The 19,185-nt window shown below is 45.4% G+C and overlaps 1 protein-coding gene across 18 annotated transcripts in view; it reads left to right on the forward strand.

The window, feature by feature from the left end:
- PARD3 (par-3 family cell polarity regulator) overlaps nucleotides 1-4,155 on the forward strand; it is a 556,192-nt gene extending 552,037 nt beyond the window's left edge. For all 18 annotated transcript variants that reach the window (XM_043885073.1, XM_043885063.1, XM_043885076.1 and 15 more), the window contains one exon: nucleotides 2,114-4,155. In XM_043885073.1, coding sequence (XP_043741008.1) covers nucleotides 2,114-2,510 — 397 coding nt within the window. In that variant the 3' untranslated portion in view covers nucleotides 2,511-4,155. The remainder of the gene's footprint in view (nucleotides 1-2,113) is intronic.
- Nucleotides 4,156-19,185: the final 15,030 nt, after the last annotated feature.

The raw sequence follows: 19,185 nt of genomic DNA on the forward strand, positions 1-19,185 counted from the left end.
ATAAACTATTCCATCAAATCTAAGGATTCTTGCCTGAGCTGATTGTACCCATGGCCTGATTCCCATTACAAGGATGAATATACTTTAGACTGTTTAATTCATCATTAAACAGTCATTGCCAGAGATGAGTCTGAACAGTAGTTCATCTTCCTTATTGGGAATACCCTTGACTACATTTTAGGTCATATGGAAAATGGGCAGATTTCATCCCAAACCATATTGATAGCACGTCTGAATGTTCAGAAATGCAAATGGCTTCATTCCTATGGGGGACCCAATGCTGCATAGGCCTTACTTTTCCCCTACCCGAGTCTTTTTGAACACTCTGTCATGTAGTGTGTGTTGATGTGAAAGGCTGAACAATACATACTGTCACCGAATCATTTTTTTATTGATAAATGGAGCAATATATTTTGTTTTATGACTCAATTCTCACTCCCTCTCTTCCATTTTCAAGGCAAAAAAATTAGGGCATGTCTGTCTTTCTGGCACAAAATTGTTTTACTTTATCATAGCCAATCTTATTGTAAATTCATAAAAGCATCTAGAGACCTGATAGTAAATTAAAGATGTTTCAAAACAATAATGTTTCCTGAAAATGATGTGCAACTTTATTGCAGAAAGTATAAGAAGTTGAAATTTCTATAGGTCTCTGATTTATTTCCCCATCTCGGGGTGACAGAATATGAGTGAGTTACCCTGGTCTTGGATGAGGATACTGTGGGCAGAAAATAGTGCTTACTCCTCACACACCCAGGTTCTGCAATCTTGATGAGCGTGTATTCCAGAGGTTGTCAGTTGCTGACATATATAACTCGAAAGCCGGGGCTTTAAGGGACTGCCTGTTGCATTTTTAATCATAGAGAAGTCTAGACTTAAATCTTTCATAACTGAAGTCATATTGTAATCCATTCCATGTACTTCATATTAGCTAGCATCTCTGGCATGAGGGTGGCAGCTGTGTAAAATATTTGTTTGGCTTGTTTAGAATTGAATTGTAATGTTGTAAAGCGAGCAATTATTGCTGGTACAGAAGCTGCCAAATCTCTAATACCCCTATAGAGCATCCTGCCAATGAGTCTAAATTGCAGGATATGTTGTTACCCTAAGCAGAACAGATCACACCCGCCCAGACACAGAAGGAAGACCCTGTTTCTGAGTAGCTGTGGACTCTGTTTGCTGTCTCTCTTGTGCAGCCATTGTCCACGCAGACTTGTCTCAGACTCGAGCTTGCCGGAGTCAGTCACGTTTTCATCCTTCAGCTCCTATCACAATGTCTGAGAATCAGCTGAAGCCAAATACAGTAAGTCCCCTTACTGGGAACACATGAATGAGTTCCATTCTAAGAGTGCATTTGAAAGTCCCGTTTGTTCGTAAGTCCAACAAAGTTAGCCCAGGTACCTGACTAACACAATTGGCTATATAGTACCATACTGGAATAAGTTTATAATACTTTTCATACAAATAATACATAAACAACAAACACAGAAAATAAAGAAAACATTTTTACTCTTAAGAGTGCAGTACCTTGAAAACTATATTAGTCCAGTACGACAGCTGGCATACAGGGGCTGGCATGGAATGAACAAGCAAGAAGAGTTAGTGACTGGGAGGGAGACGAGGTGGGAGATGGTGGAGCTGAAGGGTCATCGGCAACAGGAGACGGAGGGCCAGCTGCAGTTTCACTCATGCCTGACATTGACGGCACAGGCTCTGGTTCCTTGCTCCATTCAGTTCTATCTACTCTCTTGACAAAATGATCCAGTGGTGTCTGCGTACGTCCTGGACTCGGAGTAAAGATACTGCACTACCGTACTCGCTACAGTACTGCTCAGTAAAGTGCATAAAAGCGCAACCACTTACAGAGGGCGCAAGCGCATGACAATGTACGCGGAACATGGGAACTAACTTACGTGATTGGACCCACGAATGCGCGCTTGCATGTCTGAAAGTTCATGACTTAGGGTTCATATATAGAGGACTCACTGTGATGTTTGTTGAGATGTAGCAATGCTATTCTGGCTCCCACACCACCACCCCCTCATTCTTCCCCTTCGTCTCCCTCCCTCCCCTTTTCCCAACACTCACACTCACCTTGGGCTTTGCTTCCTAGGCAAAGCAGGAAGAACGCCAGCTCTGTCTCCCAGGATTCTTGGGAACAGAACTACCCTCCCGGGGAAGGCTTCCAGAGTGCCAAGGAGAACCCCAGGTACTCGAGCTACCAAGGTTCCCGAAACGGCTATCTGGGCGGGCACGGCTTCAACGCCAGGGTCATGCTGGAGACCCAGGAGCTGCTCCGCCAGGAGCAGAGGCGAAAGGAGCAGCAGATGAAGAAGCAACCTCCGGCCCCCGAGGGGCTCAACAACTATGATTCATATAAGAAAGTCCAGGACCCCAGTCACATCCCCGCCAAGGGGCCATTCCGGCAGGACGTGCCCCCCTCGCCGTCTCAGGTCGCCAGGCTGAACAGACTCCAGACCCCCGAGAAAGGGAGGCCCTTCTATTCCTGAGCAGGAGCAGAGCGGACGCTTCGTGTCATGCAATAAAGGACACTTTCCTACGAAGACTTGTATTCGGGAGTTTTTTTTTTTAACACCCTGGTGGTACTATGGAGTATTTCTGTTGCTGGTATCAGTGCCTTTAAGCAGTGTGGGCAGTTTGATGGAAGGCCTTAATGTCTTTGCCACTGTGTCTCACTTGTCTATTTCATGGAAGAATTTCCCGCCATGTGACAATCACCTGTTCAAGGCATCCTACGCTCCTCATCTCTTGGGCGCTGGGAACCTGGCCCAGCCTTGGAGACCCCGTGGCTTTGTGTTACCGCCCTGTGCAGCTTGTGGCAACAGATCATCCTGAAGTCACAGGTGATGCTGATCCCTCTTTTTTTTTTCCCCTTTGAGCTTCTCAGATGAGGTGACATCTCCACCTCTGGTGGATGAAAGTGGGTGACATACACCAGAAATCGGGGCTCTGTGGTACTTCCCCGCACAGTCATTTTTAACCCTTTGTGACCAGTATGGTTTCCCTTTTCTTTCTCAGCTCCTTGTAACAGGAATTTCCTTCATCTAAAAGAAGCTAAGCCATATTCCAACACTGTCTGGTTATCAGGGGGGTCCTTTTGTAACGGCCTTATAACTCAGTGTTACCAGTGATGTGATCATTCTGTCTGCATTTATAAATACCCTCGTGTAGTCAGTCCTGTTCCCTCATGCATGTGTTGAGTCATCACAGCTCTGCGGGGAGAACACGGGAGACGGGCATCAGCCCCGGTGGGGCAGGGGGCCGCTCGCCTACCGGCCCGGTGTGTGTCACGACGTGGAGGGGCGATAGCTGGAGGAAGAATTCTCCCAGGATGAGCGTCTGGCCCAGTACCTTCCAGTCATCCTTTTAATTAGTTTTTATTTGATGAGTTGGCAAGAAGGGCATAGCATGGGACAAAGATCAGGCAGACACTCATTTTGGGATTCCAAAATCTCACCTGCTATCTCCGGCTTTTAAAGTCGATTGGAATCGATGTTTGTCTCTTCATCCACCTGCTCTCCCCCTGCCTGGTGATGCCATCAGGCTTCTAGAGAGTTCTACCATGAAACAGAAAAGGCAAATAAGAGGAGAGTCGTCCCACATCCCCCAGGACGTTCTGGTGTCCCCAAACAGTGACAACGAAAGATCGCCCTTGTGTCACTACATTAACATACGTGTGGGTCATGAGGACCTGGGTTGCTCCCGTCTTTCCATCTTCTCATCTGTTGGTCTGAACATCCTGTTGTAAACCATGGCTGGATTGCTAAAGTGCCTGCGAATCCCGACGTGAAAAAAGCTTGAGATGAAAGCTCAGCATATCGTGTGTTAACAAAAAGAAAAAAAAAAAGACGTACTGATATGCCTATTTTTTTTTTACTGGCACATTGTATTTTTGTGTCCACTTGTTTTTAGAAAATATGTGAGGGGTCCGTCCCTGTACCTGCGTCTCTTTTTTGCATCTCTGTGTAATGGTTCTGTTTGTTCACGGAGCGTGGCGATGATGAAATGATGTGACCGGTGCAAGCGTGGTGACCTCTGATGACAGCGGCTCTTCCTCACAGCCTCCCCTGTGCTGTGAGGAACAGCTTTCCTGTACATACGAGACTTCTAATAAAAGGCATATTTCTTCCTGTTCTCTGTGTTTCTTTAGTATTCCTGTGAAAATTCTCCTAGCTGGGTTTTTTAAAAGTCTATTAGCAGTTGTGATTTTTTTCCCCCTATATTTAGAGAAAGTTGAAAGTTTCCTCGTCTCTATCTGTGCAAACATGGAAATGGATGATTGATTGTTTATTTGAACACCTGAGGAGAGAGGGGACCGGGAAGAGAGAAGGACATAATTAATGAGTCCACTGGAAGGCCTGGGCTGCCCAGAGTAGCTGGGAAATTCTGAATGGAAGGAGCTGATGATACACTAGAATAAATAAAAGAATAATTGTAGAGAGCAATGTGTTAGTAAGAGTTCCACCACTGGCCTTTGCTCTATGGACCATTTAGACAGGCTGAATGTTCTGACTGAGTCCTAGCCATGTATACGTGGAGCTCAGAGAGAAGTCCAAATTCAAGCCCACTTTCAACTGATCCAGTTCTTATTTCCCAAATTACACAATGAGACTTTGCTCTTTCTTCCAGAAGGACACTAGTTAATATTTGTATGGTGCTTTGAAGGCACGAAGGGTACTAGAGCCCTGAGTGGGTCCCTGTTCAAAAGGCAGGCTTTGCAAAGACCTGTTCAAAATACCCTCCCATGGAGGGCCAAGCATCAGCTGGTTGTCATAGCTACCCTCATCTTGACACTAAATCCAAATTCTGTCACCTCAGGATTAGTGACGAGAGGTGTATAGCAAGCCAAGGTGATAGATAACACGTCTTTGGTTCTTATATGCCTACAAGGTGTGGGAAAGGAGGAGAGAGAAAGATGGACAGATTTGTTAATTTTCTCACTGACCAGGAGGCCCGCTGCAAATGCCAAAACTCGCAGGTTATTTATCTCAACTGACAGTGAGAAGCAGAACAGGAGAGGCACTAGTGAATGTTACGGGGGCCCAAATCACAGAAGATTTGTAGATTAGCACTGACAATTGGAGCTGCATGGAGAAGAGGAGGAGGAATGGATATGGGTCAGCACAGAAATGAGAATATGCCTATGATGCCATCTTGTCTAAAAATGAACTGGCCTCTACTCCAGGCCATCCCACAAGGACTTGCTGGGACCAGTGGAAGAACATGTTCACAAGAAGTCCTGAGTCTTGAATGGGGGTGAGTGTCAACCTCAAGGCACCCACAAAGCTGAAGATCAAGGTGCAGTCACTCAACAGTTCTTCAAAAAAGATGGTCCCAATGTTACCACCTATCTAAGCCCATTAAGTCTATAGAAAGTCTATAAATATGTATGTGTAATTATCCATTATAAAAACAACATTATGTAATGTATGGATAGTCTATATAACCTAGTCATCATACCTACCTCCTCTCCCTGGGGTCAGGTAGACCAACAACAGCTCAGGGGTGCATGCACCCCATTACTGTCAGGCTGCCTCACTAAAAGGAAAGAGATATCAACCCAGGCTTCTCAGGTTTTCTGTCAAGGAAGTCAGATCTATCAATTCTTTTTTTAATCTATCAATTCTGAGTCAGTAAGCCAAATGAATTTTGTTTGTTGAGTGAGAGCCTTTGGTTCTACTGCAAACCCTTTCTGAAAATGAGCAGAAAATAAGCAAAGCTTGCTGACCACCACTTGTCTGAACCATGAGTCACCAGCATAAGTCTGAACAAGAGGCCAGAGGGAAGAAGAGGCCAGGCCCCAGAGGCTGTGACTTATCCCAAAAGGCTTGCATCTCCTGGGCTGCTTCCCTCCTCCTAGAGCTGCCGTTAGGAAGTAGAGTGTTTGCGTATACACATGAGAGGTACATGCAGTAAGTGTGAAATGCATACGGAATTCTATATTTAACTGCTTATTTTCATGTGTCGCTTATGTCCTTAAAACCCAGTCTTCATCAACTATACTTTAATATAAAATAAAAAGTTAAAAGGAATAGAACTACCATACGATCCAGAAATCCCATTTCTAGCTATTTAGGTTAGGTTAGTTTAGGTTAGGTTTAGTCGCTCAGTCGTGTCCGACTCTTGTGAACCCATGGCCTATAGGGTCCTCTGTCCATGGGATTCTCCAAGACAAGAATACTGGAGTGGTTTGCCATTTTCATCTCCAGGGGAATCTTCCCGACTCAGGGATTGAACCTGGGTCTCCTGCATTGCAGGCAGTGCATGCGTGCTTAGTCGCTTCAGTTGTGTCCAGCTCTTTGTGACCCCATGGACTGTAGCCCACCAGGCTCCTATGTCCATGGGATTCTCCAGGCAAGAATACTGGAGTGGGTTACCAAGCCCTTCTCCAGGGGATCTGCCCGAACCAGGGATTGAACCTGCATCTCCTGTAGCTCCTGCATTGCAGGCAGATTCTTTACCATCTGAGCCACCATGGAAGCCCACTAGCTATTTAGCCAACAGAAGTGAAATAAACTGCTATTTCAAAAAAGAAAAAAAAATAGCCTCAGTTAGTTAAAGTCCCCAACCAATGAAGACAGCAGTTCCTCTGGTATAATAACAAGAATGCCAGAGTTTTGTTTTAACACAATGATTGCTGACTCACAACACAGGATATATTTTGTTTTACTAAATTTTAAAGCATAAAGGGGTCACTATAAAAGCAGTGGAACACTAACTTAAAAACATACTAAAGTTGTTGAATCAGGAAACAAAAAAGTCTTGACTCCAGTTAATACCAACCTAAGCTTAAGCAGACAGCAATTTGTTTCTAGCTTGCTTTGCTGATCCTAGTGGAGGAAGTGACTGAGGTTCCATCACGTTCATCCCATCATAAATGTCCTCCTATGACACCAAGGGCTATAAATTTAAATGTCTATTTAACGGTTCTCTCTCTTTTTTTTTTTTAACAAAGATTACTTCGACAATGACATGTCAGGTAAAGAGATAATCTTCTTTTCTTACTTCAGAGACAGGATATCATCTTAATAAGGCAGCTAATAAGAACGTTTGCAGGTCAGAAAGTGAGAGTGATGGAGACACTTTAATGGAAAACCACCTTCATCTCTGACTAATGATTAGATCACGAAGCTGGTTGAATTAAATTGACTTCTGTTTTTTTAATGCGTGGAGGATGAAGGTTGTAATTCTGAGCATAAGCTTTTTTTTTTTTTTTAAACAAGAAACTGACATTTGACTTCAGATTTCATGGAGAAAAGGTGGGGTTATCATTACACTCCCCGTGGAAGGAACTTATTTTCCTGTTAGAGGCTTGTTGTTCCCTCCAAAATTCATCATCTCCCCAGTCAGCACACATCTTCCTCTGCCGCTTTTTTCTTTTCCCTCAGCTTTCATATTCAGCAAAGGAAAAATCAATGGGTGTCCTTTGTCCATAATTTAGTTTTAGAGGAAAACCTATAGTGGTGAATTTCATTTTTATAAAAGATTCCACTATGAGCCGGATAAGATCAAATGTTTTTGCTAAAGAGGATAATCATGTTCCTTCATGAGTTTTCTTTTCCTTTCTGAGTTTAAATCCCACTGATCAATTTTTATTTCTTCATTTTTAATTTTTTAAAGCGAGTTACCTGTGCATCAGCCTGTCACTCCCCAGGTGTGTCTATTTTACTCTGGACTTGGGAGAAAAGTGCAAGAAACCGGGAGTAAGGTTTCCCACCGTGAGTTTGAACAATTACTCATCCTTCATCCTTAACACTTATTTCCTCGCAGGCTCAATTAAATGTGTGAAAAACACGCTTTTTTTTGAGTTGCTCAGCTGACTGCTGAGTGGCCTCGCTCCGTTGTTGGCTTAGGAGAGCCGTGTGGAGTTTGTTCCCATCTCTACCGTGTCTCCCGTGGAGCTGCATCTCCTCCTGGGGCGCCGTCAGTTCTGGAAGGCGGCGCCCAGGAGGAATCCTTCTCCCCTCTCTGAAGGCGAGTTGTACTTGCTAGGAGACTCCTGAAGCTCAAGTTTGGCTTCCATGTGGGATTTTATGATGCAAATATTTTAAGTACAACTTTGAAGATTTTGCCATTAAAAACAGTCTCATGTGGCTCCGGGCCCAGCCGACTGCAAACTAGAAGGGGGACGTGCCATAAATTGCTGGCAAGTGACAGGAAGGAAACGGCCCCACATGTCTAAATCAGTCGTGACCTTGGTGACCCATCTGGCTTCAGGGTTCATTCAGTTCCTATCTCTTGCTGTCAGCGGCAGCAAACTTACCAGGGTTGTTTACCTTGGGAGGAAATGGGAGCAAACACCAGCCTGACAACCCAGAGAGGGCTGGAAGGAGGACTCACCCCGGAGGCCAGGTATTTTGGAATAATGTAAACCTCTGAACTTGGCTTGCAGGGCCTCCACGTAAGTTTGTTCTGCACGTGCCCTTGACTTGCAACTCCATTTCCTAGCCTCTTTTAATGTTTTCTGTGTGACTGGCCTCCCCTCGGAGCCTAAGGCACTCATCCTCTGGTCCAAGCAACCAAAGTATTAACACAAAATCTGAAGCCGCTGTCAAGAGTGCAGAGAGGCCCCTGGCTCCCATATTCCTGGGTGGACTTAAGCGTGCAGGGCTTTACAATTTGTACGGCGTTCGCTTCTTTTTGTATCCCAAACCCTGTGAAGCACGTTAGAGCAACGAGAGTCCAATTTTACGCATGAGGAAACCGGGAGAGTTTGTGACTTGCCGGTTGGCGAACAGCCCGATTGGAAGGTGGAACCCATTGTCCTGAGCCTGTGGTGTTATGAGGGTTTTAGCAAAAGAAAAGGTTTTTGTTTCGAACCAATTTAAAATTCCTTACTTGATGGTAATTCATCGATTGGCAAAACAAACACAAAGGTATGCAGTAAGAGAGAATTAACAATACCCTCAAAATAAATTTTATTAATCATAATACTATTTGCATACACTTGAAAATTACATATGTACATATATTACACACATTGTGTGAGATAAATATAATGGTTCTATAACGGTTTACTTTAGCCCCCAGATTGCCTTTTGAAATAGACAACCAGCCAAGCCTCTGTGTGGACCTGCAGACCCCACTGGGTCCCTTGTTGGAAACCACTGTTCCATGCTTTGGATCCATCACTTCACTATTTAAACCTCTTAGACCTGAAAGTATGCATTTCTCAGCCAGGTTTTAATGCTGAGAAAAGAAAGAGTCCTATGAGATTAGAGACAGTGAAATTAAAAAAAAAAAAAAAGAGTAGGGTCTGCACCATGGGGAAGGCAGTGTGCATTCGAAGAGAGTGGCCTCAACAGAAAGCCAACCCTAGCAGGCAAGTTTCTGAAGCAGATGCAAAGGAGACCCCCAAATGCTAATACAAAATAGAAAAGATCGCCGGGAGATTGTGCAAAAACACAATAACAATTTGCATTAAATCATCAGCTGTTTTCAGCACAGATGGGTAAAGCCTGTAACAAAATGTTGTAAGACATTTGTGGCGGGTTTCAAGCTGGACAGGCATTAAAAACATTCTTAAGCGTTTCACGTTGGAAGAAAAATGTAAATCATTTTTAGCGAGGCGTTCTTCTTTACCTATCATTTTTCTTTGTGTTTTATTGTATTTTTGGTAAAGAGACGACATACTAATAGCCAAGGGGAAACGATCCATTTACAGAGTTGGATAGATAAAATTTATCTCCAAAGAGGTGGAATATTAATTATGCATAGAAAGGAACTTTTAGCTCTGAAGACATTCCCAGCTTATTTCACTCAAGATCCTAATCAAACACAGTCACAGCATCTGGAGAGAAACGCAGGCGGTTACTGGGTGTCTTTCCAGGCGATGAGCAGGGCTGGGTGGTTCGGATGGGACACCTCTTCCAGGAGGCTCTCTGGGGCTTGTCTGCTGCTTCACCACACACCCCCCGTCTGCGCCTTTAAATGGACTGTGGGGTTGTGAGGCAGAAGCCAGCAGCTGATGCTACAGGGCCCGCTCCGTTCCCCTGATCTGTGCCCCTGAAGGAGAGACGCAGACAGCCACAGACTCAGCGTCTGGAAGGACTGGCTGGCCCAAGGAAACGAGTTTCCAATAACTAATCCAGCTGTATGAGGCACTTCCCTGGGCTCCGCTCTCCTTCCCGTAAGCCAGGAAATGCTCTCTCTGTTCGTTAGGGGATGGCTCACCAGGGATTTCTAATTTCTGATTGGCTACTTCATACACTCTACGAGTATCTTCTGCTGCTCATCTTAAGTCCTTTTAGGGTTCCCTCTGGATTAATTGAAAGTCACGGATATCCTGTATGTGTGATCTATTCAAGGTAATTGTAAGCCCATGAAGAGGCCAATATTGATTTTTAAAGAAGGTGCCACTGTATAGGGCCTGAAATGCACAATGTGTAATGTGGAGTCAGTTTAGGAAAAATCATTTATTCGTTCCTTCACTCACTCAGTCACTCATTTGTTTGTAGCTGCTGTTGTGCCTTGAGTGTTGGGTTAAATACTAGAAACACTCCAGTGACTAACACAGGTCTTATTCTAAGGAGGAATCTCTGATAATAGTCAGAGGGTGATGCTGGCATGAGGAAAATGAAGGAAGATTAGCAAATAGAGAAGCAAGGGAAGCCAGGGGTCTGCTCTTTCAGGGGGAGCAGATGGGGATTGCAACTGCGCAGAGGTACAATAAGATCTCAAAAGTCCAATAATGAAAGTCGCTTAGTCATGTCCGACTCTTTGTGACCCCCTGGACTATATAGTGCATGAAATTCTCCAGGCCAGAATACTGGAGTGGGTAGCCTTTCCCTTCTCCAGGGGATCTTCCCAACCCAGGGATCAAACCCAGGTCTCCCACATTGCAGGTGGATTCTCTACCAGCTGAGCCACAAAGGAAGCCCAAGAATACTGGAATGGGTAGTCTATCTGTTCCCCGGTGGACCTTCCAGGCCCAGGAATTGAACCGGGGTCTCCTGCATTGCAGGTAGATTCTTTACCAACTGAGCTATCAGGGAAGCCCTCAAAAGTTCAATAAATGAGCTTTAAATGTAGCATGTATGTGTAGGAGGTTAACTTTTACTCAGGAAGACTCCATGCAGATCATGAAAGCTTTAACATGTGAAGATTGCTGATATATTTTACTACATCACTTAGTATGAAGAGTAATAACCAAAATCAGAAATATTGTTGATGTGCAATAATACAAATATGCCACAGTTTATAATCAGTTCCTTTCCTTTCCCTAAGGTTCTTCAGTTCAATTCAATTCAGTCGCTCAGTCGTGTCCGACTCTTTGCAACCCCATGAATCGCAGCATGCCAGGCCTCCCTGTCCATCACCAGCTCCCGGAGTTTACTGAATTCCATGTCCATCGAGTGGGTGATGCCGTCCAACCATCTCATCCTCTCTCGTCCCCTTCTCCTCCTGGCCCCAATCCGTCCCAGCATCAGGGTCTTTTCCAGTGAGTCAACTCTTCGCATGAGGTGGCCAAAGTCTGTTCCATATTATGTTACAAGAAGCCCACAGAAAGAGGTCTTGAACTGGGTGACTTTTGACGAAACTTTGAGTTTTCTTATTTATGGACTGAGGATAGTGGAGTCTTATGGCCACTGTACCTGAAACAGCTCCCCTCACAAGTCCTCAAGTTATTTAAATCTAAAGTCCTTGAAATGTTCCAATTTCTCTTGCCTCAACTTCTTAACTAGTACCCATCCCATGTTCTCTGGGTAATTGACATTGATCAAAATTATTTTGACTTCTCTTCAAATCTGCTTGCTCTATGGGAATTCATTGGTATTAACCAGTGACTTCAGCTAAAAAAATTAAGAGGGACTATTTTCCATTGAGCACATGTGAGAGAGGTTTGTTGTTGTTCAGTCACTGAGTCATGGTTAACTCTTTGAGACCCAAAGAACTGCAGCATGCCAGGCTTCCCAGTCCTTCACCGTCTCCCAGAGTTTGCTCAAACCCATGTCCATTGAGTTGGTGATGCCACCCGACCACCTCATCCTCTGTCGTCCCCTTCTCCTCCTGCTCTCAATCTATCCCAGCATCAGGGTCTTTTCTGATGAGTTGGTTCAGGGCTTTGGAAGAGTTTTATTTTTTCCTTAAAAAAAAAAAAAAAGCTGGGTGCAGTAAAGAGGAGCCTGAGAAGTTTTCTAAACCCTCAGTTTGGTTCAGCAGCAAAAGCCTTACACGCCATTTGCCTGTTTTCTTAATCATCGGTTCAGTACCTGGAACAAGTTTACATCGCTTACCATGATGAACTCTTGGCCTGGTCTTTTCTGACTGACCTTTATCAAAAGATTTTAAAGTTTAGTAAGAAAAAAGCATTGTTTAAAAGCTTTGCTTTTATAAATGCTAGAAGTAAGAGCTGTCACTTAGCTACAGGTTGATCTTCCGGATGGAGAGTCCAATTCTAGGGGGGGAAGAGCACTGGACATTCTCTAGAGGGTGAGGGCCTCCCTAGGACCTCCCTCCTCTCATTTATGACCCAAATCACTGTTTTTCCAGAATGAGTTCAAGCAATGACAATTTTTTTTTTTTTGCTAGAACTCAAACTCAGGGTGAGCCAGAGACACAGAGAAGTCAGGTAACATACTGGAAAGTTGAGGTGCAAGTTTTCCAGCTCATCCTTGGGGAGATGAAGGAGCTGGGATGAGGAGCAGGTGCTTGGCACATAGGCAGGCCTTCAAATCCTGAGATGACAAGATGCAGAGGAGTCTAGAGCCGTCTGATTACTATTTAATAATGTTGGCCATTAGGAGACTGTCAAAGATTCATGCTCTGCTCAGGAGTGCCAACTTTCCTTTTGAAACTTGGAGAGACTGGCAAAAATGCTGGCTTTGGCAGATGGGCTCTTGGCATGAGTGGGAGTATTGATCACCCTTGCAGGGCAGGAAATGCTACTCTCTCTCTGATTAAAAGTTTCTTACCAAGACAAGCACAAGCCTAAGGTGGTCAGCATGGTTAATAGCCTACATTAAAGAAATCTCTACATTAAGGAGTGTCTGCTGCCAGAGTGTCCATCCCAATTGTTGCCACCATGTAATTTTAATGGATCTGACAGTCTTCCTTTTCCCTCTCAGAGGCTGTGTCTTTCTGACTCAATCATCGTGCATCTTCTCTTTACCCATATTCTTTTAAAATTTTTAATTTAATTTATTTATTTTCTTTTTGGCTGCTCTGGGTCTTTGTTGCTGTTATACAGGCTTTCTCTAGTTGCAGCAAGAGGGGCTTGTTCTCTAGTTACAGGACATGGTCTTCTTGTTTAGGTGGCTTCTCTTGTTGCAGAGCACAGACTCCTGGGCATGCAGGCTCAGTAGCCGTGGTTCCCAGGCTCTAGAGCACAGGCTCAATAGTTGTGCTGCACAGACTTAGTTGCTCCATGGCCTGTGGGATTTTCCTGGATCAGGGATTGAACCTGTGTCTCCTGCAATGGCAGATGCATTGTTTACCACTGAGCCACCAGGCAAGCTCTATCCATTTTCTTTATAAACCTTTCTTTGTGAAGATCTATGGTTTTTCCTGTGAAAATATGACCATCAGTTGGATTAAAAAAAAAAAACCCATGAATGCTAAGATTTTTAGGGACATGCATGTTCAATCCCATTTTGGTGAATATGAAGGTAAGATATCACCACACCATGCAAAGTGATCCATCTGCAGGTTGCAGGCCTTGGGTCCATTCAAATCCAGATGAGACTTTGGTTCATTGTTTTAGAAACAGCTGAAGCCCTTGGAGACCCCAGAGGTGCACCTGAATCCTGCATTTCAGGTAAGCTCTGAGGCCCCGATGCATGTGTGCATGCTAAGTCACTTCAGTTGTGTCTGACTCTTTGTGACTCTATGGACTGTAGCCCGACAGGCTCCTCTGTCCATGGGTTTCTCCAGGCAAGAATACTGGAGAGGCTGGCCATGCCCTCCTCCAGAGGATCTTCCCAACCCAAGGGACAGAACCCGAGTCTCCTGCACTGCAGGCAGATTCTTTACCAACTGAGCAACCAGGGAAGTCCCTGAAAACTGATACTGATGATTAAATCTCCAAATGATCTTTTCACCCCATAACCTCAAGGACTTGTTTAATCCCAGTGCTGTATTTCAGGCTTATTTCTGGCTTTGGTTCACATCTCCCCTGTGCAAGTCCTTCTTTCGGGGCTCAGCCTTCACTGTCCTTTCATTTGACCAAGCTGCTCAGCTGCATCTCTTCAAACATGCTCCAGCCTTGGACCACGTTTGCTGTCCCCAGATGGCACCCGGGACACTGCATCCATCACCTCTGAGAGGTTAACTTGGTGAAATTAATTGACCATGAAATTAACCTGGCTTCTCCTGGCTTCTTTTTCTGTAGTAGACACTCAATAAATGTTTGTTGAGTGAATGCTTTGCCTGAAACTTTATTTAAAGGACTTTAAGTTTTGGTGGCAGCATCCTTTTGATTTCTTTCTTTGCACTTACAGCAAGTGTGTAGTGTTTCTATAAACAGTAAGAGAGAGAGACAGAAAGAGGCAGAGCAAGGTTCGAGAAAAGAGATGTAGAGACTTTCCTGGTGGTCCAGTGGTTAAGACATCACCTTCCAATGCAGGGGGTGCAGGTTTGATTGCTGGTTGGGGAACTGAGCTCCCACAGGCTTCACAGCCTACAGACCAGCACATAAACAACAAAAGCAATATTATAACAAGATCAACAAAGACTTTAAAAATGCTCCACATAAAAAATACTTTATTAAAAAAAAAGGAAAAAGATGTAAATACAGTTGAAGTGGAAAAACTTAAAGAAGGCAAATACCCCTAGACTCTTGAGTGACTGTTAGGGAGTTATTCCTACCGAGGGGCTCACTGGTCACTCAGTGGTAAAGAGTCTGCCTGCCAGTGCTGGAGACTCAGGTTTGCTCCCTGGGTTGGGAAGATTCCATATGCAGTGGGGCAATTGGAATATTGGAATAGTGACCCCGCTCTTCATCCCTGAAATGTTGCTATTCCTCTGGGATTTGTACTGAGCTCTTTTCTCTTCTCTTCTTTGTCCCCTTCTTGCTCACCCCTTCCACTGCTATACACACACAGAGGACACCCAGCCACCATGTCCCTGGGACCCCCATCTTGCCCATGGTCTTCACTCTGCTTTGCTCCTGTCTGCAACCCGAAGGAGCCACTCCCTCTGATGGTGGTGCCCTCTATGACTCAACAGTGCCTGGGCCTGAGGCCCTGGTCTCTGGGGACCCTCCACCCATCACTGGGGCTCATTGTTCCCCCGATTGCCTCCTGTTCTGCGTAGTATTGTCCCCAGCCTTGCTTGTGACACAATTTTGTGCAATATTACATAGCAGAGGCTTGAGTCAACTGGCCTGAGTTTGGATCCTAGCTTTGCCACTTAACTGAATAATCTTGCATTTTTACCTCTGGAAGCCTCAGTGTTCCCATCTGTGAAATGGGGACAGTACCCCATTTCAGTACCTACCTCACAGAGCTGTTAAAAGGAGTCATCAATAATGCAACTGCTTAGTCCCGCGCTTAAAACCTAAATGCTCCCCGCCCCCACCAAATGCTGTTTTTCTTCACAGATCTCTTTATAAGGGTGTCTCCTTCAGTTTTTCCTGGCAGTCCCCTTTTATCCACGCAGCTCAGAAGGGAGTTTTCAGGGACGTTCAGAAAACTGGACCTTAGACAGTCACTGAGCTCTTCATCCTCTACCCACTGATCCCTCTCCTGTTCCCTCCTCCCCTCCAGCAGATGCGTTTTATAGAAATTGACTGTTGGAAGCTTCAGGCTCTGATTCATCACATGCTCAGAGCTTGTGCTGGAACCCTCAACAATCTTCCCAGCATTAAGGATTCAACAGTAACCCCAGGAGCAGAGGCCACCCCACTCCTGTCCCCAAAAGAGCCAGCTCACTTGCCCAGCCTGCTGGCAAGTGACAGACCCTTGCTTCCTGAGGGCTGGGGGCATCATCAGGATATTTAACTCCTTTTTGGGGTCTGTTATGCTTCAGAGGGAATTTCCTAACATGTTGATAGGGTAGTCGTTTAAGTAACTCCATAATTTGTTTTTGAAGCTTGTTATTCTGCTTAAGTTCCTTAAATGATTATGATGATCTGCTTTCTCTGGAGGTAGTTGTGTTTTAGAGCAATTTTCTACTGCAGGGAACACTTGGATATTGTCTTGGGAAGGGACGCACTAAAAAAATCCGTTAAGTCTATTCATTCTTTTCCCTAATTCTGCTCAGTACCAGGTGAGAGAATATTTGTCCATTACTCAGCTTGCACAGCTGTTGCAATGATTCTCAAACGGCTCCCTCTTGCTTTTGATTTGGTTTTGTTTCTCTTGCAGTAAGAATGGCCCCTCTGAGAACATAGAAGCCTGTAGAAGGAACACTCAACAGTGAGCAAGGAGCGCCCAGCGCAGGCGGACACACCAGGGTGAGGGGCGCAGGGAATAGTTCCTGGTGGTCAGGACCAGGCTGTCCCACGGCCAGAGGATGACTTGCTAGATTATTCAGTGCCATCTGCACTGGGAGCTTCTGGTTGGGGCTAGATCCTGAGGCAAGACCAACCTTCCTTAATCAACATTATCAAGTCACTCTGCAGCTTAAGGGATCCGTGGAACCTCATGGTCTGTGACACGATGTCCAACTTTCTTAGCTTGACTTCAAGGCTTTCTGTGACCCAGATGTGCCTTTCTGACCCTTTTTCCTCTAGGTTGCATCTCTAACTTTCCCTCCTGTCAAACTGCATCCCACCTTCCTATCTGATTTGGGTCCATGACATTCCCTGGACTGAAAGATCTCCCTCAGCCCTGCCCTTGCCACCAACCATCCTGCCCGCCTGGATCCTGCTCACCTTTCAACATCCAACTCGATTCCTGTCTCCTTCCTTTAAAGCTCTGCCCAGCTGCTCTGTGATTCCCCTCCACATCCAGCTCTTAGACTGCATACACCACCCACCGAGCCCCCCTCCTGCTTGGCATCTCATTGCTGGTCATGCTTCTTTGTGCTCACGTCTTACTGGTCTCCCTGGTCTGTTAGCTTCCCTGGGGCAAAGCCCGTGTTCTGTGTTTCTGTGTTTTCTCAGTGGGCCTTCTCTCCTGGAAGCAGCCCTGCCACGTTTTGGATTCATTGATTAACTTAAAGCAAGTCCAGACTCTTTGGGAAACTGTCAGCTCGTCAATCCTATAATCCCTGCCTAACAGCAGTGCAGAAAGGCAGTATGATGGAATCCATTTCACTCTGATTTAGGAAGGAGAACTAGTTCAAATCAGTCCAGCGGGTGCTGTGGGCTGCACCCTGTGCCAGATATTTTTTTCTTTTTTTGGCTGTGCCACACGGCATGTAAAATCGTCTGCAACCAGGGATAAAACCTGTGCCCACTGCAGGGGGAGGGAGGATCTTGGCCACTGGACCATGAGGGAAGCCCCAGATATTTTTTTTAAAAGAATATACATTGGCTGAGCATGTGTGTGTGTGTGTGTGTGTGTGTGTTTGTGTGTGTGTGTGTGTAAAATAAAGGATGAAAGGTCATTTGCAGCAACACGGATGGGCCTAGAGATTATCATGCTAAGTGTAGTAAGCCAGACAGAGAAAGACAACTATCACGTGATACCATTTATATGTGGAATCAAAAAAAAAATTATACAAAGGAACTTATTTACAGAATAGAAATAAACTTGCAGACACAGAAAACAAATTTGTGGTTACTAAAGGGGAAAGGAGGAGAAGGAATAAATTAAGAGTTTGGGATTAACATATAGACACTACAATATGTAAACGAGATAACCAGCAAGAACCTACTGTACAGCACAGGAAACTCACTCAATATCTTGTAATAACCTAAAAGAATCTGAAAAAGAATATACGAGATGATATATTGGGCACAGCTTCTCCCTTCAAACAGCTCGCTGTTTAGGAGACATCATTTCCAATATGAAATTAGGAAATGCTTGCCCCAAAGTAAGAGGTCATATCCATTCAAGTTTTAAATTGATCAAATTCCCAAGTCCATATGTTGTAGGACAAGCAGTAAGAGGTGTGGGTTCCAAGATGTGGGGGAGCCGAGAGGAGACCTCAGGGGGCTCCAGAGAAGAATCAGAAGTTTCAGGGGAGAAGACAGGATGGGGGATGCTTTTGGTCAGAGGGACAACAAATAGCTCAAAACACGGAGTGAGGAAAAGAAAGTGACTGAGTGCTCCTTACGCAGCAGGCATTATGTAGATGCCAACTCATTTATTCCCCGAGTCCCTGCAAGGCTCTCCTTACATTCCGATCACACGAGAAGAATCACTGCAAGAGGCTGAGTAACTTGCCCAACACAGAGGCAGAACCGGCTGCCCAATGACCAGTGTGGCTCCGCCCACTCCGTCCTAAGGGAGGGGCGGAGTCGAGGGAGGGAACGCCCTCGCTGGAGCAGCACCCCTTCTTTAGGACCTGCTCTCTCTTCTCAGATGCAGTTCAGAAGGGAGGAATTGTTCAATTTAGGGAAGAAACCCATTCTCAGCCACCTCTACAATGGCTCCCCATGATCCCTACCTCCTGCTGTTCTCCCCCTGCATGAAGCGCGCCCCCAGCCCCGCACGTATGCGGGCTGCCCCTGGTGACATGTTTCTAGCATGTCAATTACAGCAAAAGTGGTGGGCTTTTCCATGACTGGGTTGTAACAGACGGTGACCTTAGTCCTGCTGGCACTTTCTCTCTCTGACTTCCCTCTCCTGTTCCCTGTGATAAGACAAGTTGCGGTCCAGAGGGGCCCATGTGGCCAGGAACCGAGGGCCCCCTCAGTCCAGCATGTGAGGAAGGGATGCTGCCAGCATCAGCTCACCCTCAATCTGCCTCTCCAGCGCTCAGGGACCAGCTCCTAAGGACGGTTCTCTCTGTCTTGGTCTCTGTCCTGGCTTCCAAGTTTCCTGGGTTTAGAGTGAGACCTAGTTATCAGAGTTCCTTTTTCTTCTAGCCTAGAACAACAGGTGCCTGACCCTGGTTCCTAGAACCCAGCCAGATCCATTTGCTGGATCGAAGAACCAGACACCAGATTTCACCTCCCTCCCCCTGATGCCCTCCCCCTCTCAATGAGTTCCCATCTCCAGCCTTCCAGGGACCATGAGCTAATGTTCTTAGGATGCAGCCCATATCACGTGTATTAGCCTGCAGGAGGCACAGTAATTACCTAACCTTGCAGCTGATTTAAGCTTCAGGTTACAC

Source organism: Cervus elaphus, chromosome 23 (assembly GCF_910594005.1).
Source record: "Cervus elaphus chromosome 23, mCerEla1.1, whole genome shotgun sequence".
Classification (NCBI taxonomy): Eukaryota; Metazoa; Chordata; class Mammalia; order Artiodactyla; family Cervidae; genus Cervus; species Cervus elaphus.